This window comes from Dipodomys merriami, unplaced genomic scaffold (genome assembly GCF_024711535.1).
Source record: "Dipodomys merriami isolate MVZ:Mamm:240054 unplaced genomic scaffold, mDipMer1.0.p SCAF_15, whole genome shotgun sequence".
Classification (NCBI taxonomy): Eukaryota; Metazoa; Chordata; class Mammalia; order Rodentia; family Heteromyidae; genus Dipodomys; species Dipodomys merriami.
In genome coordinates, this window is record NW_027202826.1 from 15,892,942 (window position 1) to 15,920,760 (window position 27,819).

General features: G+C 38.1%; 1 protein-coding gene across 7 annotated transcripts in view; it reads left to right on the top strand.

The window, feature by feature from the left end:
- Positions 1-27,819, top strand: part of Bmpr1b (bone morphogenetic protein receptor type 1B) — a 301,468-nt gene that overhangs the window by 244,536 nt on the left and 29,113 nt on the right. For all 7 annotated transcript variants that reach the window (XM_070022299.1, XM_070022297.1, XM_070022296.1 and 4 more), the window contains 3 exons: positions 17,988-18,147; positions 25,338-25,440; positions 26,027-26,129. In XM_070022299.1, coding sequence (XP_069878400.1) covers positions 18,005-18,147; positions 25,338-25,440; positions 26,027-26,129 — 349 coding nt within the window. In that variant the 5' untranslated portion in view covers positions 17,988-18,004. The remainder of the gene's footprint in view (positions 1-17,987; positions 18,148-25,337; positions 25,441-26,026; positions 26,130-27,819) is intronic.

Sequence of the window (27,819 nt, forward strand, 5' to 3'; positions counted from 1 at the left end):
GACACTCAAAAAATCTGACAATCCAGGAAAAGTTTAATTTTGAAGGCAAGAAACCCAAGAGGGAAAACCTGGATATGGCAGGTCAGTCAGTCACCTGATGAGTAGAGACAGCCGGTTCCATTGCGGGAGTCTCTTTGGCTGTCACTAGTAACATCACCATGATGAACCTCCTTGACACACATGTTCATGACAGGGAAGCCTGTCTTGTGCCCAATAGACTTTTTACTTCAGCTGTGGTGTTGACTCACTCAGCTACTATTCTTTGCAACTTGAGCCACAGGTCTACTTCTGGCTTGTTGAGTGGTTAGTTGGAAATAAAACTCTCACAGACTTTCCTTCCCAGGATGGAAAGTGAGTGGAACTGCCCTGTTGGAATTGAAAGCTCTGGCCTCCACCCAGGCCTCCCTGGGACAGTAGTGATAGCACTGGTTTTGTAGATGAGGCTTGCAAGTTACACTTGCTGGTGGTAGGAGGTAAACCACAACTTCGTATGATTGGTTTCCATCGGGGTTGCCATATTGGTGTGTGACTTCCCGTCTCGCTAACCAAAGAATGTTAGCACTTAGCACCACTCCAGAAGCTACTGTGTTGGGGATGGTCGCCAGTTTTCTTCATGTAGATTTCTTCATATCTGTTCTGACTGGGGGATGGGGCAGCAGTGATTAGTTGTTGCATTCCCAGTGTGTGAGCATCCTCATTGGTCTCTGTCTTCCTGCATACCAGCTGCACAGTCCGGATCACCAGTTGCAGCCATGATGGTGGCAGAATCAGCCTGAGATGTTCCTGTTTGTGATCAGGTCACTGTGTCCTCAGGAGTCAAGGGTAATCAGTCACATAATACTAAGGGATGCCAAGAAGTTGGCATCCCTTGGCTCAAAAGACTCAGGAGTAGTTGAAGGAGCCCTTTTCCATCTAAGAAGTTCCCTCCAAATTTCCAGTGGTTCTTTGGTTGACAGTACCACCTGGGCAATTAGAAGGACAGTAATGGTGAGCTTTTCCAATTGTCTGTGTCCAGTGAAGGTAAAGTTAACTGGGGTCTTTTTTCACCTTTTCTCTGGGTTAGTGTTGGTCTTTATGATACATGTGTACTAACAGCAACCCTACAGCAAACAAGCTACAATGCACCAAGTGCCCGTGTGTCGCCCCTATAATCCTAGCTACTCAGGATGCTGAGATCTGAGGATCATGGTAAGAAGTCATCCTGGGAAGGAAAGTCTGTGAGAGTTTTATTTCCAACTAACCACTCAACAAGCCAGAAGTAGACCTGTGGCTCAAGTTGCAAAGAATAGTAGCTTTGAGCAAAAAAAAGCTAAGGGGGGCTGGGAAGGTGGCTCAGTGGTAGAGTGCTTGCCTTGCATGCCTGAGGCCCTGGGTTCGATTCCTCAGCACCACATAAGCAAAAAGAAAAAAGCCGGAAGTGGCGCTGTGGCTCAAGTGGTAGAGCGCTAGCCTTGAGCTGAAGAGCTGAAGGACAGTGCCCAGGCTGAGTTCAAGCCCCACGACTGGACCTCCCCCCCCCAAAAAAAGCTAAGGGACAGTGCCCAGGCCCTGAACTCAAACTCGAGGACTCTCTCTCTCTCTCTCTCTCTCTCTTTCACACACACACACACACACCCCATAATAATGAATAATTTGTGAGCAAATTATCTTGGTAATCCATGTTGACAGATAAAATGAAAACTCAAGTAAATTACTTCAAATTCATTCAATCAATGGTTCTAGGTATTCTCAAACTTAAAGAAGCAAGGAATACAAATAGGCTTAGCTAAGGGGTATTTGATTATTTGACTGTAAAGAATCTAATCATTTTGAGTAAAAATCAAATGCATAAAAATAGTTTGGTTGACATCCTATTAAGTTAAAGATTCAAAAACATTAAAAGTATTTTATGTATTCTGTCTGAATTTGGCTATTGGAAATTATAATTATAAAGACTCCATTAAAAACATATTTGTATTTATCCGATGCATGTTAATCTCTCGTTGGCCACACATTGGACTGACATTTCTCTTGCTTCTGGCTATATCCTAATGACAAGCTTTGACAGTTCATTCTTTCTGGATGGTATTTTGGTAGAAACCTATCTGTTGACGTTTCTTGGTTGGGAAAACAAAAGTTCTCCGAGATAAACCAGAAGAATAGCCATACTTGGACCGCTAGCAATAGCAGAGGTATTTTCCCTCTTTTCTAGATGCTTTTACAAAGTGACTGGGGAGTGGAGGTGGGGTGGGTTTGGAGAGATATCTTCCTAGTGACTTGATACTTGAAGTGCAGCCAGGCTGCTGCATTCCCTAGGCTAACTTGGGACCCTGCCATTACCATACCTTGTGGCATGCATGGAATTACTTTGACAGCTAGGAATTACTCAGAACTATAGCTTCAACAGGCAGAACTTATCTGTGTGATAGTGTTAGCTAGGTGCTGAGTAGAGATGATGTAAAAACACCACATTAGGAAAAATGCTGTCTTTGCAGACTCAAATCCCACGTGAAAACTGTCCTAAGAAAAGAAGTTTGTGGTACTTTCCTAGTAGCCTTGATGTAGGTCACCATCCTTTTCCTCCCAACATCGCAACTTCTTTATGGATCACTGGTACAGAAGGCTCATTTGGAATTGAATGAGAAGTAAAACGAGTATCACCAACTGGGGTGACTCACTGCAGAATGGCTCAGAAGGCAACAGTAAGAGCATTTTCTCACTGAGATTCTGTTGGATTCTGATGAGTTCTTTGGACAAACCTCTAATACAGAAGCAAATGTTTACACTTGCACTTTATATGTACTTTACATTGGAAGCCATGGTATTTCTGCCTTCAGCTTATAGAGACAGGAAAGAATGTCTCTAAAAGTGTGTCATGAATATTTATGGAGTCCTTTAAAAATTAAGGTCCCATTAAAATTGAAAAGAAAAGCGACCAAACCCATTTAAGAACAAAGCAGATAGAGGTGACAAATAGAAACTCACATCCCTTTTTTCCTACTTGTGAATTGTCAGGTCAGAAACTGTCTTTTAGAAATGATTCTAGGTAGTAGCGTAAATACAAAAGACTCATTTGGCTATTACATGGTCGCTTTGATTTTTTGTATTGACTTTTGCCTTGGTGAGTGTTTCTCAAGAGTCTTGAAATGCTTGCTTTTCCATGGCATTTCATAATGGCTAGGTCAAGCTTTAGTCAGACACGCTGTGTTTACGTCTGTGTCAAATGCTTTCTTATTCGATGACCTTGAGCAAGTTTTGGGTGCTTTGATTTCTATAATGTGGAGAATACAGTGAGACCCACAAGCTCATTGGAAGAAGCTGATGAATTTGTGTACAAAAGGGACTTTGCAGAGTCCTTGGCTCACTGATTCTGTCTGGAGAAATCTTTCAGTTCACGCTGACACTCATGAAGGCCATTTGGAAAGGCCTTTGTTCTTCCTTTTTCTGTAGTACTGCAAAGAAATAGTAGCAAATCACCTCCTCTGATGGTATTTCGTTTCTTTCTTCATTTCATCACCTACTTTCTTTTTACTTCCCAAGACTAAAGGCTTACCATCTTACAACTTCCAACTGCCTTGCACTGAAGCTGTTCTTTTAGTTCAAATGTGAAATGAATTGTAGGAATACCTTACTATATAGTCAGTCACTTTAAAAAACACAAGTTTTTCTTTTATGGATGAGAAATTGCTAAAGTGATCAAGGTACTTTGATTTACCATTTGTGCTACTGCTCCACTGTAAATCAGTTGTTTGATAATAGAAAGAAAGACATGCATGGACCTGATCAGATAGTGGATTGGGAAAAATGTGTTCTTGCTCATTATTATTTAAAGTATGAAATAATATTAGGTACTGGATTGGACCAAGAGCAAAGAAGCATCTGTTTCCTAGTTGTTGTTTCGTTTTTTTTTTTTCCTGTGGGGCTTAACCCTCACAAAAGTGAGCTCTGACTTGGAAACCAAAATCTTGTAGTTTTATGGATACATGTGTTTTGTTCTAAGAGCACACCACATATTCTTGAGTAATTTGCCATTCCACATCAGACATAATAGGTCAGGGGATTGAATTTATCTTGTAAAGTGCAGAGTAGCTGTTATTTAACTCAAACCTTATCTTTACGATATCCCCCATAAATTTAATAATAATTGGTCATAGTTTCCACTGGAATTTTTATTGTCTTCACCATCTGTTTTTCTCAGAGTCTGCAGGCAAGGTGTGGGATCTGTTTTGATAAGGAACCAAGTAAACTTGTCCTTCAAATACTTATATCTATTGGAAAATAATGTCCTACTTATGATTTTCAAGTGGTTCTTACAGAGTCTTCAGTAGTTTAGATATTGTATGGATAGAATTTATTGTCACATGTTATGCTGAAATTAGTAATATGTCATGAAGGAAGATTAGACTATCTTTTTTTGTTTGTTTTTTTGGTTGGTTGTGGGGCCTGAACTCTAGGTCTGGGTGCTGTCCCTCAACTCTTCAGCTCTGAGGAATCGAACCCAGGGCCTCATGCATGCAAGGCAAGCACTCTACCACTGAGCCACCTTCCCAGCCCTGACTATCATCCTTTTATCACGTAATGGTTACTGAGTATTTAGTCCAAGTGTTGACTATAGTTAACTTTGTCTTTATTTTTATTCATCTGCTTCTTCTTTTGCAATAGAAAAGCTTGAGAGAATACAGACAGACACACTTTCCAAGGAGGGAATCAAATACATCAGTACTGATCATTTTCCTTTCTGGTGTAGGTCACATCAAAGTGTCTATCTGCACACACTCATTTATGGTCCAGCTACTATGATAAACTACTATCTTTTCCTTTTCGAGTTGTAGAAACAGAGAGCTAATAGATAAGAGTTATTGGTTAATGAAAGAGGAAAAGAAGATATGTGAAAGCTGAACAAGTTATATAATAATCAAATATAGCAGTAAGAATGGTCTTACACTTTAGTTAGCTTGCTTTTCAATTCATAATGGTAATGAATATAGTTACTGATGTAAAACTACTTGTTGTTATAAAGCAATCATCAAGTATGCTTTAAATTTCTTCCTATTTTTTTCTAATCTAGAAGGTATGTCTAACTTGGTCTTTTCTAATGATCATTAGAATTAGATCATTAATTAGAATTAGATGATTAATTCATTAGAATTCACTCTTTATTCCCTCAGCAAGCATATGCTGAGTATGTTTCCTGATGTTCTGTGTGTACTGTCTACACCTTATTTGGTAAGCCAGTACAGAGCTGATTTCCCAGACAAGGTATTCTGCAGCTTTCCAAGTCATTAACATGGTGCAGAGCACGACTCCTCTGCATGTTTAGGTCCGGCTGTCCTATTACATTGTAAGAGATGGTGCTTGGTTGCTTGTTCTGAGTATAGGTTATTACATGTAGATGTAAAGGCACAAGAGTAAGCCTCTCAGGGTTTCTTTTCAGGGTCCTCAAACCCATTTCCCCCCCTGTGTACTGATTTTGTCCTAAAACCCCTCTCCAGCTGGCCTGGTGGAGGTTGGCACAAGACTCTTTGATCATAACCCCAGAGGAGAGGTACAGAGGCAAACTGTCCTCTGTAAGAGCGGTCTTTGCTCCACATCAGGGGATGTGAGAAGAGATAGAAGCCAGTGGACAAATGGTAGGTCTGTGTCCCTACAACAACCAGCCAAGATGAAAGAGTTCACAAGCAAGAGTGGGTGGGTGAGTGGAGGGGCGAAAAGGGACATTTCACACCTGGAGTTTTCTGGCTTCTCCATGCCTGTGGGAAGAAGGAACGAGATGTCTAAGGTTTGAAGAATATTTTAAGATTTTGAGAAACCACAGTGGTGGGGAGAGTCAGGAGGCAAAACATGAAGAAGAGGATGAAGAAAATTCTCAGGCAAAAGTGTATTCCTACCAGTGGACTCAAATAGAGTGATACGAGTCTTCTTTCCTGCTTTCTGAATGCATGTGGCATATTAGTAAAGGCTTCCAAAGAGAAAAATAAAACTGAGGAACTTGTTTTATGTAAATATGAAATATTTATGCAAAGTTATTAGCCCCTATTGATATTGTAGCAGATGCTTATAGTGTGTCCAGTCCCGAACAACTGAGGGTCTTGTTTTTAGGACTTAAGTATTTAGACATTGGCTAATGGGCTGAAAACAAGAAAAAGGTAATAAATTCTAACTTGTGCATGTTTGAGTGTTAGCTGGAGAGTGTGTTTGTTCAATTGTAAGACATTTCTGAGGTATGGAAAAGAGTGGGATCATTTGAGAAGGACACAGGATTTATGGGAATCATTTGTTACTCATAGAACTTTACTGTGGAGGTAGATGTAAAGGAGTGTGTGTGTGTGTGTGTGTGTGTGTGTGTGTGTGTCTGTCTGTCTGTCTGTCTCTGTGTGTGTGTGTGTGTAAAAATAAAAGAATAAATGAATATACAACTTTTTATGTGAGTATAATGTTATTGAAAATGAATTTTCTAAGAATAAACAGATGTGATTAGTGTGGATCTTGAGTGAATGCAATCAGCAATCTATATTTCTACGTGTAGTAAGTAGGGGATTATTTTTGTCTTTACCACAAACAGTGGTGATTTCACTTTTGAGAGTACTGCTTCTCTCTTTCTATGCCAGTTTTGTCTCGCAAGCAGTCAAAACATAAGCATGCTTTCCACAAGACCATGGCCGCTTGAGTAAGCTAGTCATTCTCAAGCATTTGTTATGTGATAATCTAACATTATTTTTCCTGTGGGTTGTCGTAGCTTTCATGACATGACAATGCTTATAGGTGTTGATATTGAGTGTTTTATTGTTCCCTTTGTGGTATCACTGGGGAAATGGACCAGAAGAAGTGATACTGGAGAAAACATTAAAGGTTTGTTAAAAAGTGGGAGGGAGTTTGATGTTTCTGGCAGAGGTACTTTTAAACAATACTGCTAGAGGATAGAATTCATGAGACTGGGGATTTTTTTTAAGTTAGTAAGCATTAGTGTAATACTCCTTGAGAGATCGTTTGTAATGCCCACAAGAATGTATGCTTGGAGGGATCAGATTCCAGGAGAGCCTGTAGGTAGCTTCCGTAGTTGACATAACTCACACCTGTGTGTTCTCTTTTCTCACCTCACATTTGTTTTGAATAGTTTTTGACATCTGGAAGTGGGGAAAGGAGCAGATTCTTGTTTTCTGACAAGTAGAAAAAGAAGTTATAAACATGGTATTTTACCCATGTCTGGTGCTCCTAGTGAAGATCTTAAGTTCACATGTATATAGTCATTTGTGATATAAAACTAGGTTCTGAGATATATTAATACTTCCTTGAAGCTTTTTTGCAAGCTACAGTGCTACAAATAGACAAATCTCCATTCATCTACTCATCTTTCCATCTATCCATTTGCCTATCCTCTCTAGCTTCTTTATATATACATATATACCTATATATGTATATAATTAACATTTATTATTTTTTTGGTGTTGTTTTGTTTTATTTGGTTTTATGTCAGTCCTGAGGCTTGAACTTAGGGTCTGAGTACTGTCTCTGCCCTTTGTTTTTGCTGAAAGCTAGTGGTCTACTACCTGAGCCACAGCTCTAACCCCTCCCCCTTTATTTTTGGTGTTTAATTGTAGATAAGAGTGTCAGAGACTTTCTTGGTCAGGCTGGCTTTCAGCTGTAATCCTCAGATCTTAGCCTCCTGAGGAGCTAGGATTACTGGAATGAGCTACCTACACCCACCTTTGTTGTTGCTTTGGATAGAGTCATCTAGAAATTCTCTCTTAAAGGAAATTGTTCATGAGTATGTATGCTGGTGCTAAAGAATGACCCAGTTCAGTTTCACCTCTTATCTAATCTTTCCTTGATAACATGCTTAGATCAGTATTCCCATAAATGTTGTCACTTACAAGAGACTATCAAGTTTCAGTGAATTTATTTTGAATGTGAAACTACTCTGCAATAACTTTGGTAACCAAACCAGTTGGATTTTTAAAATATAATGTGTATTTTAAATATTGTGCTTATGTCATAAAAATGCTGAGTGTTTTCATATTTTAACACCTCTGCTACTCCACATTGAGTTTCATTACATCTACAGATTTTTTTTTTCAAAAGTAAGCTACCCTTGCTTGGGCAAGGGCAATGTATTCTTTCACTCTATTTAATTATATGGCTTCCACTGTTTATCCTAAAGGGCGGATAAATGGCTTTCAGCACACTGTTTATAGTTGATTCACTCCTAAAGTGAGTCCACATTATCAGCTAGCGTCTTCATGTCATAACTAATCACCTCTCTGCTTATACTGCCCCACTAGTGAGGAGACACTGAACTCGGTAGAGCTGCTGAGGCTTCAGGAACCTGCCACAGCTGGGGAGAGGCTTGTTTATTAAATACCTTAGTAAATAAGGTGCTGTTCTTTCTTTGTTGGTGTGAAATGGGAAGAGAAGTCCTTGACCACCATGACTGTAGCATGCACGAGAGCTGTCATGAAGCTGTGAAGTAACTCTTATGTCAGCTTTTCTGTTTAATATCTGGAGAAATTTTAATACTTTTCAGGCCATTGGACTTAATGATAGAGAATGCAAGAGACTAAAAAAATATTTATCAAATAGCTATGATGGTTTTCATGGTGAGAGAAAATACTATTTTTATAGCCAGAAAAAGTAAAAAAAATAAACTTCAATTGTTAACGAATCATTTATTAAAATCAATGTCTTTTCATTCTGAGAGGTTATCATGCTCTTTCACTAGAGAAACAAATCAAAACAGAAACAAATCAAAACAGATGTTCAACACAAGCTTTTTATCAATGGTCAAGAGACTTAACTAAGTACTTGACGTTGAAAAACTTTGCCAGACACTACTTGCTTTGCTGGTTTTTTTTTTTTTTTTTTGCATAGAGAATAGAATGTTTTATAAATAGATAGGGGGAATATTATTTTTATATCTGTGGAATCAACTAATATGTTTTGGTAAAATATTTTGTTTGCCTTCATACTATTTTTGTTGATTTGGAAAATGTTGTGATCAACAAGGTTACCAAAGATGGCCGTTGGCTTTAGCCCCATAGTTTTAAGTGTTTAGGAATACATACTATGGCTATTTAAATTGAATATAAATATGTATTTTCCTCTCTTTGTATTCTGATTGTGAAATTTAAGAGTATCTGCTCAATTTACCAAAATAGTTCAGGATCAAAAAATGGCGCATACACACAGAAAGCTATCTGTCTTATGTTGATATTGTTTAAAGTACAGAAATGTGGAAAAAGGGTTTGTGAGAGGAAATTATTCTTTCTTAGGCATCTTTGATTATTGTGAGAGTCCATACACTGATCACTATTTTCAAAGGCAGACGAAGGAGATATTTTAGTGTTAAAATAGAATGTGTGGGTGAGAATGATATTGGTCAAAATTAAGACACAGGGATTGAATAAACATATATAAAAAAAGAAAAGTAAAAATCAGCCAGGCTTTCACAGACAGGACTACTGAGACACTAGGTACTAGATAATATAATCAGAAAGTAAATATTAATAATAAAATATGAAAGTGCTTTGGGATATGCTTTGGAAATGGAATTTATTTGTTTATTGAAGAGGGCCAGGATGAGTAGTACCAGGATCTCTCTGAACACACACTTTCCAGAGAGCACGTTTATTTTAATCACATTATTTCAGTTCAAATTTCCTTCCAGTTTTCTACCCACAATTCAGTATGATTGTCCTCTGGTAGACTTCTTCCTGCAGATCAAAAGAGTAAAGGTAGCTTAGTATTTTGAGAGCACCAATTACATAAAATAAAGAAAAAATGGTTTTGTTCTTAAGTTCTCTTAAGTTATCATATATTTAGCCAAATATATACATATATATATATACATATTTATCTGTATCTATAGCTATATCTGTCTAGTCATGACCCAATTCAATTCAACTATCTTATTTTCCTTTGGACAGACAGACTGAATTTAGGAAAAAACTAACATTTGTGGCATAATCTAAGTACTGATCTTTCAGTGGGCCCCACAGTATAGCTTAAGCTTATAGCTTGAATTGCAGTATTATTTTAAACCAGTGTCTGAATGTACAGAGAAAATTATTCAGACTTCTCAAAACATGAGAATGTTCAACAAAAGCATTTCTTTTAACCTTATTGAATATATATAGATATTCATCCATCCATGCATGTACATTTTTTCCTAATGAAAAATCTTTATGCACAGCTTGTATTATAATTAGAATCTAAATAGCAAAACATAAATGTGTCAATATTGTAAACATTTTTTATAGATGTAAATAATATTCACATTTTAATACAGTTTCGTCCTGTCAGCTCTTCTTTCCAATCAGATAAAAATATTTGTGAGCTAGTGGTCATAGCTACTCACATTAAGCCTAAAGGACCTCATATAATAGTGTCTGTATAAATTAGGTGTATAGTATGATCTTCTGAATTGGTTTGGACTTGTTTGATTTTTGTTTTGTTTTGTTTTGTTTTTGTGCCTGTCCTGGAGCTTGAACTCAGGGCCTGGATGTTGTCTCTCTGAGCTTATTTTGCTCAAGGCTAGCACTCTACCACTTGAGTCACAGCTCTACTTCCATTTTTTAGTGATTAATTGATGAGTCTCACAGACTTCCCTGCCAGGCCTGGCTTTGAACTGTGATCCTCAGATCTCAGCTTCCTGAGTAGTTAGGATTGGAGTGTGAGCCACTGGTCCTGACCTTATTAACGCCTTTTAATAAATGCTTTGGTTTACTCAACCATGATGAATAGCTGTGTCTGAAATAGAAAGTTTTCTGTCAACAATTTTGATGAAACAAACCAAATAATATAATAGATTTGGTCTGTTTTTCCCACAGTTTGAATGGATGAGAATGATAGAAGGACTTGACATACAATAAAGAAAAATTTCATTAGTGAAAGCTTTCTGGATAAATGCTCATGTAGCTAATCAATTTGTGATTTTTTTCTTTTTCTTTTTCTTTTTTTTTGGGGGGGGGGTCAATCGCAGGCCTTGAACACAAGGCCTGGGCTCGCTCTGTCCCTTAGCTCTTTTTTGCTTAAGGCTAACACTCTACCACTTGGAGCCACAGCTCCACTTCCAGTTTTCCAGTGGTTAATTGGAGATAAGAGACTCACAGACTCTCCAGACTGGGCTGACTTTGAACCACCATCCTCTGATCTCAATCTCCCGAGTAGCTGGGATTACAAGCATGAGCCTCCGAATAACTTTGTGAAATTGCTTAAAACAATCTTAAGGCATTCTCTGTTGAAATACCACTCTGGATATCTAAGGGGTTACAAAATAGATACTTGAATGTCTATTCCATATACTTTTTTTGCCTTGCATATCATCAGAGGCAGCTTTTAACCATCTGTAAATACTTCATAATACACTGCGGTCAGTGCCTTTTATTTCTTTTTTTTTCCTTCTCTTATTTCAAGACTTCTTTTGTCTTTTACCTTCCTACTGTCATATGCTGTGGATGCCGAGCACAGCTCAATGGCTGCCTGGAATAATCTCTCCTGCCAGCATATAATCAAAGGGAAGACTAAGAGAAACAGCTGAGTATTAGGCAACCCTTGTTTGGTCCAAGTTTCTTAACAGCTGACTAACATGCCACAGGTACAGGATTAGAGCGGCCTAGGGTGCTGGAGGTTTTTACTGGGAACCCCAAGCGATTCTGTGCTCCCCCCTCATGTCTGTCCTCACAGGAAACCTGGCAACCAGACATCAAGCATACAGAAATCAAAAGTGAGCAGCGCGACAAGGTTTCTATCTCAGAGCCTGTCACGTCCCCATCCAAGCAATGAAAGCCACATCTGTAAAGCCCGTGCTGGCACAAGGAAAGGTTGTATGCACTTGGTCTTTTCTTGGCATAGTGTAATGGAATGCACCTATTGGAAGGGCTCAATGCTTTGATACGCCAAAGTCACGTGGCAAGAAATGGCAGTTCGGGCGAGCTTTCCAGGCAATGTGGAATTAGGCTGCTTTTACAAACAAGTGCCACTTTTACATGTGTCCAGCGTTTGTGTGGAATATCTTGGAATGAGGGTGTGTTCACTCCCGCATATGTTCTAATAGTCATAGTTAAGAACAAGTGGTTGCAGCTGAACAGTCTGTGGGTATAATTTGTTCAGAGCTTTTGGTATTTGGGAGTTTCTCCTGTCTGTGACATTTGATTCTTTAATAGATTATGAAAACCAAAGTGGCATTTTTCGCAAATATGGGCTTTAAAATGCAGAACTGACATTAATGTACAAATTGAATGACTTACTTGCTACCTCAACTGAAGGTTCTGAAACTATGGTGACTGAGTAATTTGTTTTGACGAAGATGGATGCGCATTGTAGTAAAATAGAAAATAGTCTTGGAGAAATAAAAAAGTATATTTTCATAATATCTATTGGTTTTGGTGTTATTTGTTTTCCTAGAAACTTTTCGTGAAGCAGAACAAATAAGGATTCAAACCAAGATCCTTAGATAGGGCTACAACTTTCAAAGTTTCTTTTTTATTTTTAGTTTATATATTTCTCTTAAAATTCTAAAATGCTTTTCTAACATTTAGATTTTATTTTAATCCATTTTGTTTCTAGTTATATCACATATTGTTTCATAGGAGGCTGAGATCTGAGGATCCCAGTTCTAAGCCAGCCTGGGCAGGAAAGGCCGTGAGACTCTTACCTCCAATTAACTACCAGATTTACAGAAGTGGTGCTGTGGCTCAAAATGGTAGAGTGCTAGCCTTGAGCATAAAGAGCTCACAGACAATGTCTAGGCCCTGTGTTCAAGCCCTACAACCAACAAAAAAAAAAAAATCACTGGCAATAGTAATTGATTATTCCACATCTTTTTTTTCATATGTATGTGTCTATGTGTATGTGTGTTTATGTGTTTATGTGATCATTCTAATTAGATTGATAGATAATATTTAATACTGAAATATTATTAGCAATAAGTTTTCATATTTTTAGGAAATATGGGCCATACCTCTGGCAGTATTCTCACTACAGGATGTTCTAAGTATATGAAACAAAGGTTCTTAATGCTTTCTAGGTTTTTCCTTTTGAGGGAAAAGCAATAGTACTAATGTGGTCATGTGGTTTCTAACCTGTCTGCTTTCCTTGACACTTTTCCCTTTATAGATATGAGTGTGTTCGAAGTAGTTTTACAACTCAGGGTGTCTTGTGAATGCTTTGCAAAGCTGCAGAGCAGGATTTGCTGTGATGGCATGTTGGTTATCCACTTTGATTATCTTCAGAACTCTGTGAAGCAGAGCACTGGGAGAGACTACCCCAGTTAGAACCAAAGCTCCTGGCTTGGAAATCAGCCAAGGTCTAGTTGATTCTTTGACATTATTGGGAAAGGGACCATGGTTCAGTTTCTTTTCTACCCATGTTGACCTGAGCTGACACATTAAATACTGTAAGATATAGAAATATTTTAAAAACATAATCATCCTGTTAGCTGTGTCTATGTTTGTCTTATGGGCATGGATTCAGATTAATGTTAAAAATGTTTATTTTTTGTGTGTGTCAATCACCTTTTTATCATGTTGGTAATTTTAGTAAAACATTTATGACCAAAGTTGTTTTTCATAGTATTTTTGAGAGTTCTGAATTTAAATAAATACTTTGGTGGTTGAGTTTCTCCAAATTTAAAAGTCTAAGAAAAAAGCTACCTATTGCTTAAACATCTGAGTAGAAATGTGATACAGAGGAACTTCAAATTAGTATCATAATCATGATGCTTATCAAGTTCATAACTCTGTAATGGTTTCAGAATAATATACATGTACTTGTCTATTGATGTTTATGTATTATTGTATATAAATGCTATAGGTTGCCTTCTGTTATTCATATACTGTTTAATCTTTTCCTGATTTGATAAGTCATAATGTGACATCACAAATAAAATAGGACCTTTGGCTGATGGAAGCTTTCTATTTATCTAGATGGTTTGAGGTTACTTTGGTCTCGAGTCTTCTAACGAAATACGTTGAAAGTATTATTATTATTATTATTATTACTATTACTATTAGCAGTAGTATTATCCAACATGAGCCCAGCAATGTGGAGGTGTGAGAAGTTGAAAACAGGAAGACAAATGTTCACGCTGAGGAACTCGTAGAGATATTTTACAAGAAAGTGTCCTATTTTTATTAGAAAACCTACACATTTCTTACATTGTAAAAGCAAGACATTTCTTTTAAGTTATCCAGTGTCAACAGTAAGTAGTTGACATGAAAATGGGTAGACCTCTGGTTCTAGTGCTTATATATACAGTGCTGGCAGATGACTCTCATCCAAAGTAATATTTCCTTTGTGCACTCCAGCCAAGAACTAAGACTTAGCAATTATATGTGGTGTCATTGTGATACTTTACCTTATTGTTTGCATATACTGTTTCTTGGGCTTTTGCATGAAATTGATTAGTCTTACCTATAGCATTGTTATTTGAGTTAGGGCATTGTCAGGGTATTCTGGGCCATTGTGTTGTTGTAGATGTGTTGTTTTTGCTTTAGAAGTTGAATTTACTCTAGGAAGAAAGAAACATAGTAATAGTATACTAGTCATCTCTGCACAACTAACTGCCAGTGTTTCTTAAACCAACAGCTTTATGTTTTTATGGATATTTTGGTCACAGTGATGAATCTGGAAAGAAAAGAGTAGGAAATGAAGCTATGGGAAGGGGAATCTGAAGGATAAGAGAAAGATCTGGGAAGGGCAACAGGAGGAAGTAGAAATCTAAGACATGAAGACATGAAAACGAGTTGGGTGAAACCAAGAGAGAACCCTAAAGAATGGAGATATAAGGTTTCTTCAGCAGCACAGAAAGCAACAATAAATTAACATTGACATTTATTATGTGTCAAGAACTGCTGTGGGTGCTTTCATTTGGTTTTCTTGCCTGCTTCCCACCCCAGCTAATGAACTGCTGCCATTCTTCTCATCTTAAGAAGGAGTCAGTCCCATTGCTGAGGACACTTAGAAAGGAAGTAGGTGAACTGCATGAAAACCAATGTGCTGGTCAAGTCTGGTGACCATATCTGGCAATGTCTTGTCATCTGACACTCAATCACCCCAGCAGCCTATAAGAGCATTTTCCCCTGTCCTACATTGCTCTGCCTCAAACACATGGTGGATGGCGGGTGGGGGTCGAGGAGGGAATAGTCCTATGTATAACACACACACACTAACACACACACACACACACACACACACACACACACACAAAACATATATAACACCATGCTTTCCATTCTTTCTCTACATTTGAATTTGTTCTGGTGTCTTGAATCAAAGCTGAGTTCATATTTTATTATTTATTATTCCTGAGGAGTTTAGGCACAGATCCTAAACTTTTATTAGTGTTATTCCCATTATATATACATATGTATGTATACATATGTATATGCACATATATCTATATGGTCCTTAAGTTTCTGCTGCAAACAATAGAAGGCAAGTTACTTTATTGCATAGTATAGTGAAAAAAGGGTTAATTAGACAAAGAAAATAAATACCAGGCCTTTTGAGCTTTAAAACAAATTTACATTGAATTATATCACTGAAACCTAAAGAAGAGGCTTCAAAGTTTAGGTTGAAAAAAGAAAAAATAGATATCTGTGCAGATTCACTATTCAGTGTTGCTGGAAGTTATGTTTAAAGTTGATAATTGTTTTTGAGGTATGATTCAGGTTTTATTCCTGTGCAAAGGAGACAGAAATAAACAATATAGATATTTTAAATCACTTTTGGTAGAGAAAGGAGATGGATGTTTCTTCATGTTTATTATCATAACCATATGAACAGAGATAAGATGGATCATTCCAAAGCCCAGCAATTCAACATTTGAACTTTTTTCTTTTCTTTTTCCCTCTTTTCCCGAGTCAGAGCAGCTAGCTTCTTTGATAATTTCTCTTCTTGCTCCTGCTTGCCCTCTGGTGTACATGTCTTAGAATAGCAAGCAGTCAACTTTTAGTTAAGTTTTCAAACCAAAACAACCAAACCAAAAAAGAAAGAAAGAAAATAATGAAAGGAGGATAGATCATTAGTATATTCTCTGACATAAAATAATCCTATCAGTTTTCAATGACTTTTAGAGAAATATCCATATATTTATATACTCATTTATTTGATTATGTATTATCCTTCACAGATCATTCCTTGTATATTCTAATGTGTCTGTTGTTCTAATATTCTCACTGTCTATAACATATAAAACAGCTTTTTACATCACAAATTTTAAGGTATTTTGTTTATGGTATTTTTTAAAGTGATAGCCTGTTATTGAGAAAAAGACAGAGATGGTGAAAAATATTATAGGATATGATGGCTGAATATTGGAGACAGAATTTAGTTGTTATAAAGTTTAGGGGATTTCTTAGTTAGAATGCATTGTAATCTTCCCTTTCACCATTTTTATTGTATTATTCCTGTCAAGAAATGTGCTTTCATACTAACATTTTAATGACTACTCAGGAATCTCATTTTAAAGATATTACTAATCTCCTATTGTGATAAATGTGCACTGTTATAAACAATATCGCAAAGAACCTTCTAGCTAAACTTTATATATCACTCTTAAGAATTATACTATAAGAAAATGATGAATCTTTTAAAGTAGTTTCTCCTAGAGCAGCATATTATTTCTTACATGAAGATGTTTCTTTTTCTACTTTATTCATTGCAAAGATTTTATTTGACAACTTTTCTATGCAAAGAGCAAATTCTATGCCTCTTTCATTCATCTCTTACCAACTGTGTATTGGTTCTGACCCAGGCTGTGTCTGAAACATGGTAAACCCCAGTATGTAAGTGAACATCTCCATAAAAAATGAATGTTTCTTTTTTTTTTTTTTTTTAGCAGTCCTGGGCTTAACCTCAGGCCCTGGGCACTGTTCCTGAGCTTCTTTGGCTCAAGGCTAGCACTCTACCACTTAAGCCACAGAGCCATTGTGGCTTTTTCTGTGTATGTGGTACTGAGGAAACCCCTGGTTTGTTTTTTAAACTTGAAAAAGAAAAGTTCTGATGTGGATGGGCGCAGGGTGTAATACGTTTTCCATACATACCTTCTCATCACTTGGCTCCTTGAGGTAGCCCAGGCTGTCAAGTGAGAAGATTGAGGACCAGGTTTACAAAGAAAGAATCCTCCGTAACAAGGTGACAGATGGACAGATGGACAGATGGACAGATGGACAGACACTGCACACTGCACCTGGATAGCATGTGGGGCTCACGGCTCTTCCCTGAACAGACTTGTAACAGATGAATGGCTTGCCAGACAAGCTACTACAAGAACTGTGTTTAGCATCACTGTATTTTCAAATTTAACCTAGGGATGAGCATCCTATTGTTTTAAAATAATATAGTCCTATTGAGGTTTATTATGTGATTGGATGAAATATTATTTACTTAAAAGAAGCCAGGATTTCTCTAAGGAGCCAGCTGTATATCATATGTCTCAAACCAGATGTGGAGCATGTCCTTTGCTTGCTCCCCTGAAGCCTACAGTAAAAGCTTTCTAGTGGTGTTCCCTTGAAATGTATATACTCAATTAAATATATGGTTTGTTTTGTGGTTAGGTGGGGGAGAGGCTTGAACTCAGGGCCTGGGTGTTGTACCTGAGCTTTTTTGCTCAAGGTTAGCATTCTACCATTTTAAACCATGGTGTCGCTCCTGATTTCCTGGTAGTTAATTGGAAATAAGAGTCTCATGGACTTTCCTGCCTGGGTTGGCATTGAACCTTGATCTTCAGATCTCAGCTTCCTGAGTAGCTAGGATTATAGGCGTGAGCCACCAATACCTAGCCTAAATATAGTTACATTTAATGTACAAAATACTACCCTGAAAAGTATTATGGGTGTTTCTTTGATATGAGACATGCACTGGAGAGAAGGTTTAATATTTAACAGTGATAGCAAAATAGTTGTCTTTCTGTTTCCATGAATACTTCATTTTCCATGGGATCTCATCCTTTTGGCAGAATATGGTAGTAGACTCTTCTACAATGCTTAGCTCTCACTTTTTCTTCTTTTCAGTGAAGTTCCTTGATAACATGCTTTTGCGAAGCTCAGGAAAATTAAGCGTGGGCACCAAGAAGGAGGCTGGCGAGAGCCCCGCCCCCACCCCTCGTCCCAAGGTCTTGCGATGTAAATGCCACCACCATTGTCCTGAAGACTCCGTCAACAATATTTGCAGGTTGGTGATACACAGGATTTAAACCTTTGCTTGCATGAAAGTGCACACAGTTTTGATCATAAGCTATGTCAAAGAAAGTACACTCTGCAGAACAGTGCCTAACTGCATTCATTGTTAGAGCGGGATTGCACCGAGAAAATTAGAGAATCGTGTTCTGAGACTGCTCCCTTCCTACAGGCAGCAGACATGCACAAAATCACCCAGCACGGATCACGAGCAAAGCCAGTCATTTCTTTAAAGAAACCTGCTCCTCATAATCAGTCCAACCACAGCGGGTGGCACCTGTGTGTGATGCTTTACGTTTTAATCATTCATCATGCTGATGTATTTGGGAAAGAACACCTAAGCCGCCGGGAATATTAATACACCGGCCCTGGGAGGCAGCATGATAATGAAGCTTATATGAATTCACCAGAAAGACATTGTCAAAGTCCAAGTTGGGAATCATGTTTTTATAGATAGTTTAGAACATTTTTGAAAATGAACTCTCTCTCCCTTCCTCTTTTCCTCCCTCCTCCGTCTCTGCCCCCCTCCCTCTTGCTCATTGCTGATGGTATACCACTGGAACCAGCATTTTGCTGGTTAATTAGAGATGGAATCTCACTGACTTTTAGTTTTTGCCTGGCTTGGCTTTGAATCAAGATCCTCCATGTCTCAGCTTCCTAAGTAGCTAGGATAACAGGTGTGATCCACTGGTGCCCGGCTTGCACTTTCTTTTTTATATATCTTTATACAGCCACACCCACTTTGCTGATCATGGTAGATTCAGTCACCCCAGAGTGGGAAGGGGTGGGGATGATTGTGAGTACAGAGCCACAGGCTTAAGAGGTAGAGAGGTGGATAGGTTACTCAGGCAAGTGGGCCTGCTAGGACATAAAATGATTCAGAAGCAGTAAGTGCTTCCAGAGAGGTCACAGACTCATAATAAAGCTACATTTTCAGTCCAAACTGAATATCTGGGCCGTCATTTGAGACTTTTGTCCCAAATGGAGTGGTGTTTTGCTTTTGTTTTTGGAGTGCTTTTATAAGGTGTTCTATGATGTAGACTCTAATGGAAAAATTCAAAATATGAAACACTCCACAAATCTAAAACTTTGAACACAGACAAAGGTGATACCACCAGTAGGATGTTTCACACCTTCCTCATACGGTAGGTTACAGCCCAAATGCACGCACACTGAAAATATTGGATGAAATTATGTTTTTTGGTGTGCAAAAGGTGTATGTAAAATATAGGTGAATTTTATGTTTATATTTGGGCTTTCTCCCTCAGATAAATATCTTAAAATAGAATAGAATAGAAGAAATCTAGATTAGGTCAAATTCTAGACTCTGAGAAATACTTTGTTCGTAAGCATTTTGGATGAGGGATGCTTGGCCTGGAAAAGTTTCCCAGTGTATGTTAAAAACGTAGTGTCTTTAGAATAAGAATTACAAATTAACTAACTCAGAGAGAAAAGTTTGGTGTATTTAAAAACACACACCTTACTGAGTCAGCAGAACAACTCAGTGTTACAGGGCATGCTTATGGTCCACTTTAGACAAAAGGAATTTGGGTAGAGAGGTCTTGTAATGTTCTCTTTACTACTGAATAATGCTGAGATTGCTGAGTTTTAACATACAATGATTTCAAGCCCAGACAATTTTATTTTTGCGTAGGAAATACTGTTTGCAGTTAGCACACGGTGTCAGACAAATGAGTTCCAGTGGCATCAGTTAGAACAATTAAGAGTTATGTTATGAGACCAGATTGAGATGGTCTGACATTTATATTGGGTCACCTCTGATTCAGGATAGCATTGGAAACCCAAATCTATAAGACTAATAATGGAATCACTGAAAAGAAGATTGGTACATTATTACCTCAATGAGTTTACTCACGGATGTCAACAGAAATTATTTGCTTTTATAAATATGATCATGTTTACATTCAACCATATTTAATCATCTCAGTATTCCTGTGAAGTAGTGTTATCTTTTTTAAAAAAATTTCTTTACAGGTAAGAAATTTGAGGTGTGAAAGGTTAAATAATTCTCAGAAGATAGGATGGTAAAAAAAAATGTGTGACCAAGCTTCCTGAGTTATCAATTCTTGGCCAGCAGCTAGCCTCAACTCTGCTTTTCAGAGGAGACTGCATTCACTGTTGGGGAAAATGCGCATGTACTTTGCTAATTAATTATTCCAGTAGGGTCTTCTCATGGGTGAATCATAGGAACTACATTTTTCATTTTATCCTAAGACCTGGAAAAAAAAAACACCCAGAAACATTGTTTCTGTAAGCCTGTGCACTATTCATTTTCCTTCAAAATAAATGTTTCTCAAGCTCTCTCTAGTGAATAAAAAGCTAGCCACCTAGAAGTATAGATGAATACTTCCCTAAAATATGCCAAAAATGAATTATTACAAAAATTAATAGCTTGTACATTGCATGTTCTTTCTACTTTTCTACTGAGTTCAATAGACATGACTTTGTCCCCTCAAATTGCTGTGTTAGGTTTCTGTATTGACTTCTTCACACCAGTAAAAAATGAATTTCTGTCCTTCAGGGTACCAGTCTTGCATTTCTAGATAAAATAGGTTTATGAACAAAAGTTTGCTTTCTTATGCCTTAGTTATCTAAACTCTTATGGGCTGGTCTACGTTGTCTGACCTGAAACTTTGAACTCTGCAGATTTTAGTCAGTGTCCCAAGTAAGGTTTCATGCTCATCAATTACTACATTTAGCTCCCTGGAAAGAATAATCCAAAAATGAGCCAACAGTCAGAAGTGTGCAGCATCCTTTGAACCAACTGTGAAATCCCACACATCAATTCAAAGAACAGAAGTGCATTTTAGAGGTTAGGAAGTTCACTAGTACATCCTTGCTTGAATAGCTAACACTAAGGCCCATGTCATTGTTGGTCTCTGATGGATGCAGAAATCCACACTACTCGAACCAATGGCATTTCCATTGTTGTGTTGTAGAATGTAGTGTAAATGTATCATAATTGAGTACAGTGTCAGGGCCCTTTACAAATCTGAATCTTCAAGTCGGGGGCAAAGCCATTTGTACTTTCTCCATCAAGTGTAATATCTATTTTCTAAATGCTTCTAGTTGCCATGTTATATTATGGTCCTTCCTATTCCTTGGTTCTGCTCCTACAGCTACAAACTATGACTATAAACCTCAAATGCTGCAAATGATTAAATCATCAATTAATTCTCAAGTAATTATTAAAACATGAAATATTAAAATCTAATATGAAAATATTAAAATTCTTAAAACAATCCTTAAGTAATTCTTTCATGGTACCCACTACCTCTACCCACATGTTCTGTGTGGCTTTGCTTGCTCTCCGATGCAATCAGTCTGAGCCTTGAGTGTTTGTGTTTTCTTTGTACAATTCAGTCTGACCATGGATCATGGTCCTACTATGGCATGTGACAGCCATTGTTGTCTTCACTTCACTACCTCTTCTCCCTTATACATCTGTATCCATTTCTCAGTATTATTTTTCCATTATTTTTATTAAAAGATCATTTTAACACTCACTTTTATCACTGATTTCTGATGAAGACATTTAGCATTTAAACGTATAATAATGTAGAATGATAAGGTTTGCATACTGGATATATTAAGTAAGATTGCTTCCATGAGGAATTAGATAAGTCAATGAGAGAGGAGAGAGTCCCAGGAGCAAAAGGAAAAGGTTTGGTGTTGTGATGTGAACCTTTTTTTTTTTTTACCCAGTATACACTAGCCCAGGCCTTTTAGGCCTCTTGCTGAGTTCAGTGGTGTGAGTCTTCAGGCAGGTAATTGTGACCTCAGAGGATTTAAAGTGTGCACATTTTGCTTTGTTTTTATGCCAAACCTTGCATAGTACCTGTCACTCTAAACCACTATTGCTCATGTCGTGGATGCATTGAGCTTTATGACTCTTTTCTTCCTCAAACATGTGATTTCAAATCATTGTACTGGAGAGGATTGTGGTACATGCTTGAGGACTTTTTTCAGTTGTAAGAGTCTATGATTACAGATTCACTCATGGTTGCTTGTAGAATCACTCTCCATGTGTGCTTCTCATTCAAAACCACAGGAGTTTTGAAACACCACACCATCCCCTACCCCACCTCATTCATAATTGTTATTCCAGTACACCACACTATTTTCAGTTTTGCTTAAAATGATTTCTACTTTGACTTCCTTCATGATTCTTTATCTTTTCTGTTTACCATTTTCTATGTGGTAAAAAGAGGAGAGATAGAGCAATAATCTGCATAGAAAGCATGAACAGATTTATGTTTCCAGGCAGCAGAATTTTTCAACAAGCCCATGGCAGGAGCCGTCTCTGTGGCAGGCAAGAGTTGATCAGCTTTGACTTTGGAGCACAGCTTTGCTGTTTGCATTTGTGCTTGCTTGACAGTTGACAGCTCCCAAGTCATTCTTGGGTTTCTGCATTTGTCCTGCTCGTTTCCAGTTAATGTGTGTTGCAAGGTAGAAGTTTCCATGAGAAAGCTTGTAAATCACATTTGTTTTGTTGTTGATAAGGTTGCCTGAAGTGGCTTCTCACTTCCTTTCTTCTCCTTCTAATATCTAATCCTTTTCTAACTTTATGACTAGTGAGTTATTATTTTCTCCAGAGATTCCTTTGTTCTTTCTTTTTATATTCAGTTTCTTCTTCTTTGCAAACCATTTTTTTCGTATGTGTGATGGTCCAGGAACTTGAACTCAGGGCCTGGGCTGCTATCCCTGAGCTTTTGTGCTTGAGATTAGCACTCTACCATTTGAGCATCAGCTCTAGTTCAGGCTTTTTTTTGGGGGGGGTTGTGGTGGTTAATTGGAGATAAAAGTCTTATGGACTTTCCTGACTGGTTTGGCTTTGAACCTTGAAACTCAGATCTCAGCCTCCTGAGAAGCTAGGATTATAGGTATGAGTCACTAGCATTCAGCCACTAGGGTTATTTTTTAAAGCACGAGTTTTATTCTCTTTGTTGTTTGTATTTTCTAGAACAACAGCTCCATTTCTTAATATCTATTCCCTTTTAAAATTTTTGTATATTTCCTAGAAATCCACCTAGGAAATATAATCAGGTTTCAATTAAGAGGAGCCCATGATGGAGGAGAAATTAGAGTTAGATTTGATACTAACTATTCCAGCCTCTGAATTCCCAGGGTCAGAAAATTAGAACAGCTGTTATTTCTGAAATTTTCTGCTTCTTGCATTTGTCAAGTATCATCTAATTATGTAGAGAAAGAATTTATAAATCACATGAGTATTGTTTGTTCATGTTGTCTAAATCCCCAAAGAACAGTCTATTTATGGCTTTAAAATATTAGGCAATTTCAATAAATTGACTAAAAAGCCTTAGACTGTGAGTTGTTCAGGGCAAGCCCTCCCTGTATAATATTCATGCATTTGACCTTGGTCTACGAGAGATTTATCATGGGCCCTTCCTAGCTCTTCATTAGAATGTTTGAACTTTGCTCCACTAGTTCTTATAAACGAAGGCCTGTTGGATCACTTGAGCCTTACAAACCAAATAAACAATTCTAAGGATATTGATATTAACTGGATGGCTAATGCATAGCAGATCTCTGAGCACACTGAGAGCACTAATGCAAATAGACACACCACAAATCACGGCCAATGCCATTCTCACGGCTCTCTTCCCATGACCTTTGAGGACTGCATTGTCCCATTTCAGGCCCGGCACATGCATATGGATGAGGAAGTGTGCTTGTGACTTCTGCTGGGTGTCTGCCCACATTCATCACCCAAACATGAGAAGCAGTGATCTCTGTTTACACGTAGTTCCATATATACTAGCTCGAGCTTTTCAATTTAGACGTAGGATGGCAGAAAGCCCGTGGAAAGAAAGTAAGATGATGTATAGTATGATTCTGATAACCATTGATTTTCAACCTCTGTTAGACAATCACTCTGCCCTAATCTTAATTTACTCACCTTCTCATGATTGTTCAAAGGATTACAAAACTCCGAAACAGTGAACTTTTTTGTTGCAATACTGGAGTACATTAAACAGGTGCTGTAGTAGGTGTGCCAAATCCTTTTGGCTATAGTTATTTCTTTTAGGAAGGGGCTCTAGTTTTTGCCCAGGCCAGCTTGGACTATGATCCTGCTACTTGCATATACCACATAGCTGAGATAATCAGCATCTGCCACCATGCCTGGCTTGTTAATTGAGCTAGGGTCTTGCTAATTTTTTGCTCTGGCTGGCATTGAACCATGCTCCTCCTGATATCCCCATCCCCAGTAGCTGGGATTACAAGGATGAGCCACTGCATCTAGCTCATGAGGGTTATTTGTAATCTAGAAAAAGCTACAGCATGAAAAAAAATGTGCATTGTCTTGTCACAACCCTTCCTTATGTTTAGCTCTATCCTTATCCCAGACTGCTTACAACAAATATTAATTTCTTCTGTGTCAGTACAGCCCGGAAGAAGGGGCACTAAGTGACAGAACCTTCACTGCCTCAGTTTACCTTGCTGATCCAGCTTCTGCCTGTGTTTAGTTGTTATGATCTAGTCAGAGAGGAGTATGTTTCCCACCTCAGAATCCAGGAGGGCAGGCTTACCTTCACCTGTGTGTGCTCCTGTGTGCTTGCCCTCCCTCCCTCCTTTTTCCTCCCTTTATCTTCTCTTTTTACCTCCTTCCCTCTCCCTCTCCCTCCTCTCTCTCCCTCTTCTTCCTCCCCCTCTTTCTTTGCCCCCTTCCTCCCCTCGCCTTTACCCTTTTCTTTCCTTCAGCCTCCACCTTCTTCTCTGCACAAGTCTTAAGAAATTCCTCCAAAGCTCTGAGCCTGTGGTAGTGCCACTTTGCTCAGAGCTGTTTGTCTTTCTGGAAAAATCATATCTGTGAAGAGTCCTCGTAAGTTCCGTAAATGGTGCATGTGGTTAGTAATAGTAATTAATGATAAATGGAAATTTTGGATCCTTCTTTCTAGGTAAGGAAGGTTTCTAGGTAAAGAAGGTATTACCAAGTATTTTTTATAGAAATTAAATCCATGAAAGGAGATGTTGAGATTGTCTTCCTGCTTTGTGACCTGCATTGATCATTGCCATTTTGCCTTGTTTGCAAGGACACAGTGATACACACCTCTCACTTTACATTTCCCAGACATGAATCCTCTTCCCCCTCCCCGTACACCCTTCCTCCTCCCTCACATACTCTGCCTGTTTGGTCTTCAGCACAGATGGGTATTGTTTCACCATGATCGAGGAGGATGATTCTGGAATGCCTGTGGTCACTTCTGGATGTCTAGGACTGGAAGGGTCAGATTTTCAGTGTCGGGTAAGAAAAATTACTTGGCTGTATTTTGTAACCCTACATTGGCTGGTAAAAAAATGTGCCCAAGATTAAGAAATAGTATATCATAGCTAACCTATTTTCAAGAACCTGGAAAATAATTGAAATATCTCCTTGGGTAAATTGTCCCTTCATTTTGAAGCCAAATACTCTTTTGACATTTGCCGATAACTTCTTGCTTAGTGTTCCATTCGATCAGTTTCAAAGTCAAGTTGAGTTAAACTTGGCTAAACAATATTAGCTCATCTTAGGATTAGCTAGTTAGCCAAACTTCATTTTAACTCATCTTGGCTTCGCTGTATTAAGACAAGATTCCTTACGCAGCTTATTGCTTGCATTCTGATTATCATAAGCCTAGTAGTAGTTTGGTTGAAACACAAACATGGCACCAGGATCATACAAGATTATTTAAGATCAGTCCCCTGATAGTAAACAACATTTTCAAGATGTTAGGGTAAAATCAGTAAAGCTTTGAATCCATTCTCGATTGATAATTTCTTATTTTTTTTTAATGATAAGAGATTGAAATTCAAAGGAAACCCAGGGTTAATCTGTTTGGGTTCAATTTTAGGACACACCAATTCCTCATCAAAGAAGGTCAATTGAGTGCTGCACAGAGAGGAATGAATGTAACAAAGACCTTCACCCCACACTTCCTCCACTGAAAACCAGAGGTAAGGCCAGAGGGCAAGCTTGGACTTGGTGAAATCAGTGGCTTCCTTCTTCTCTCCTTTCGAATAGAATCTCCCTGTACTGTTTAACCTGCGGCCTCAGAGACAGGTGATACGTAAAAATACTTCTTAGGACTTCACTTCTGTAATACTTGCTACTTAAACATACCCATTTCCCTCCCCAAACTGCAATTCCTGCAGGAAGATAGAGAAACAAGACAGCAAGCACTTTATATTCACCCTTTAACGTTATTCACTGTGTGTGTGTGTGTGTGTGTGTGTGCGTGTGTGTGTGTGTGTGTGTGTGTGTGTGTGTGTGTGTGTGTGTGTGTGTGTGTGTGTGTGTGTGTGTGCCACTTTTATTTTCATGCATTGTGGGGCACCAGGGCTGTGTCTATGATTTGGCTATTGTGAATTGTGTTACAATTGTGTTGTATCCTGAGTAATTCTGATAAATGCACAATAATGGTTTTCTAGATCTGAGAGTAGCTTTATGTTTAGGATTTATTGTTGTTATTGTTGTTGTTGTGTCAGTCCTGGGACTTTAACTCAGGGTCTGGGCACTATTTTTGAGCTTTCTTTGCTCAAGGCTAGCTCTCTACCACTTGAGTCACAGCTCTACTTCCAGCTTTTGGGTGATTAAGTGGAAGAGTCTTACAGACTCTCCTGCTTGGGCTGGCTCTTGAGTAGGTAGCTAAGATTACAGGCATATTCACTTGTACCTCTCTTAGGTTTAGGTTTTTGAGAAATCTTCATATTGATTTAATGAAGTATGCTTTTCAAATAATTGACAAAATGAATATCAGGAAGCTGAAACAAGACTGTAAGTGGGAAGGGGGTTAGTAGGTAAGTAGTGATAAATGAAAAAAGAAATGCGACCAATACAGATACAGAAAGCTGGAAATAGAAACATGAATCTGAAGGGAGAGACAGATTGGGAGAATGATCAAGAAGGGAATGGAACTTAGACACATTAAACTGTAGCTCCCTTGTATAACCCCTTGACGATCAGAAAAACTACCATTTGACTACATGCATTTTTAAAAAGTAAATGGAATTTTTTTTACAATTTCGGCAGGGAGGTGAGAGGGGGTGTCGTTGAGGAGGTGGGAGGGAAGGAATGGTAGAGGAAAAACAAAGGAGGAGGCAACAATGCTTGATAAGAAATGTACTCATTACCTTGGTCATGTAACTGTAACCCCTCTGCACAGTATTTTCACAATAAAAACTTGTTTAAGAAATGAAGTAAAAGGTAATTTGCTTTGTGACATTTAGTTTCATCTATGCTGAAATCAAATCCCAACATATTGATAAAATGAGGAAAATATCTGGTTTTCATTTTGAAGCTTACACATTGAACTATTGCTTTTGAAAAAAGACAATGCCTTCTCAAAATACTCAGAGAGGAACAACTCTGAGTCTAGTGATTTGTAGTTACTGCAAAGCCTTAAGCCCTGCATGTTATTTACAATGGTTTAAAATCATCCTCATGCTTGATTTTATTTCTTGAGAAGAGAAAAATAATCCCAATAAAATATGAATAGAATTTCATGACTTTCGGTGGGGGGGGGGAGGGGGGAGGCTGGGAAGGGAGGTGAAGGGTAAACAAAGGAGGAGGCTGCAATGCTTGGTAAGAAATGTATGCATTATCCTGCCCATGTAATTGTAGCCCCTCTGTACAGTATGTTCTCAA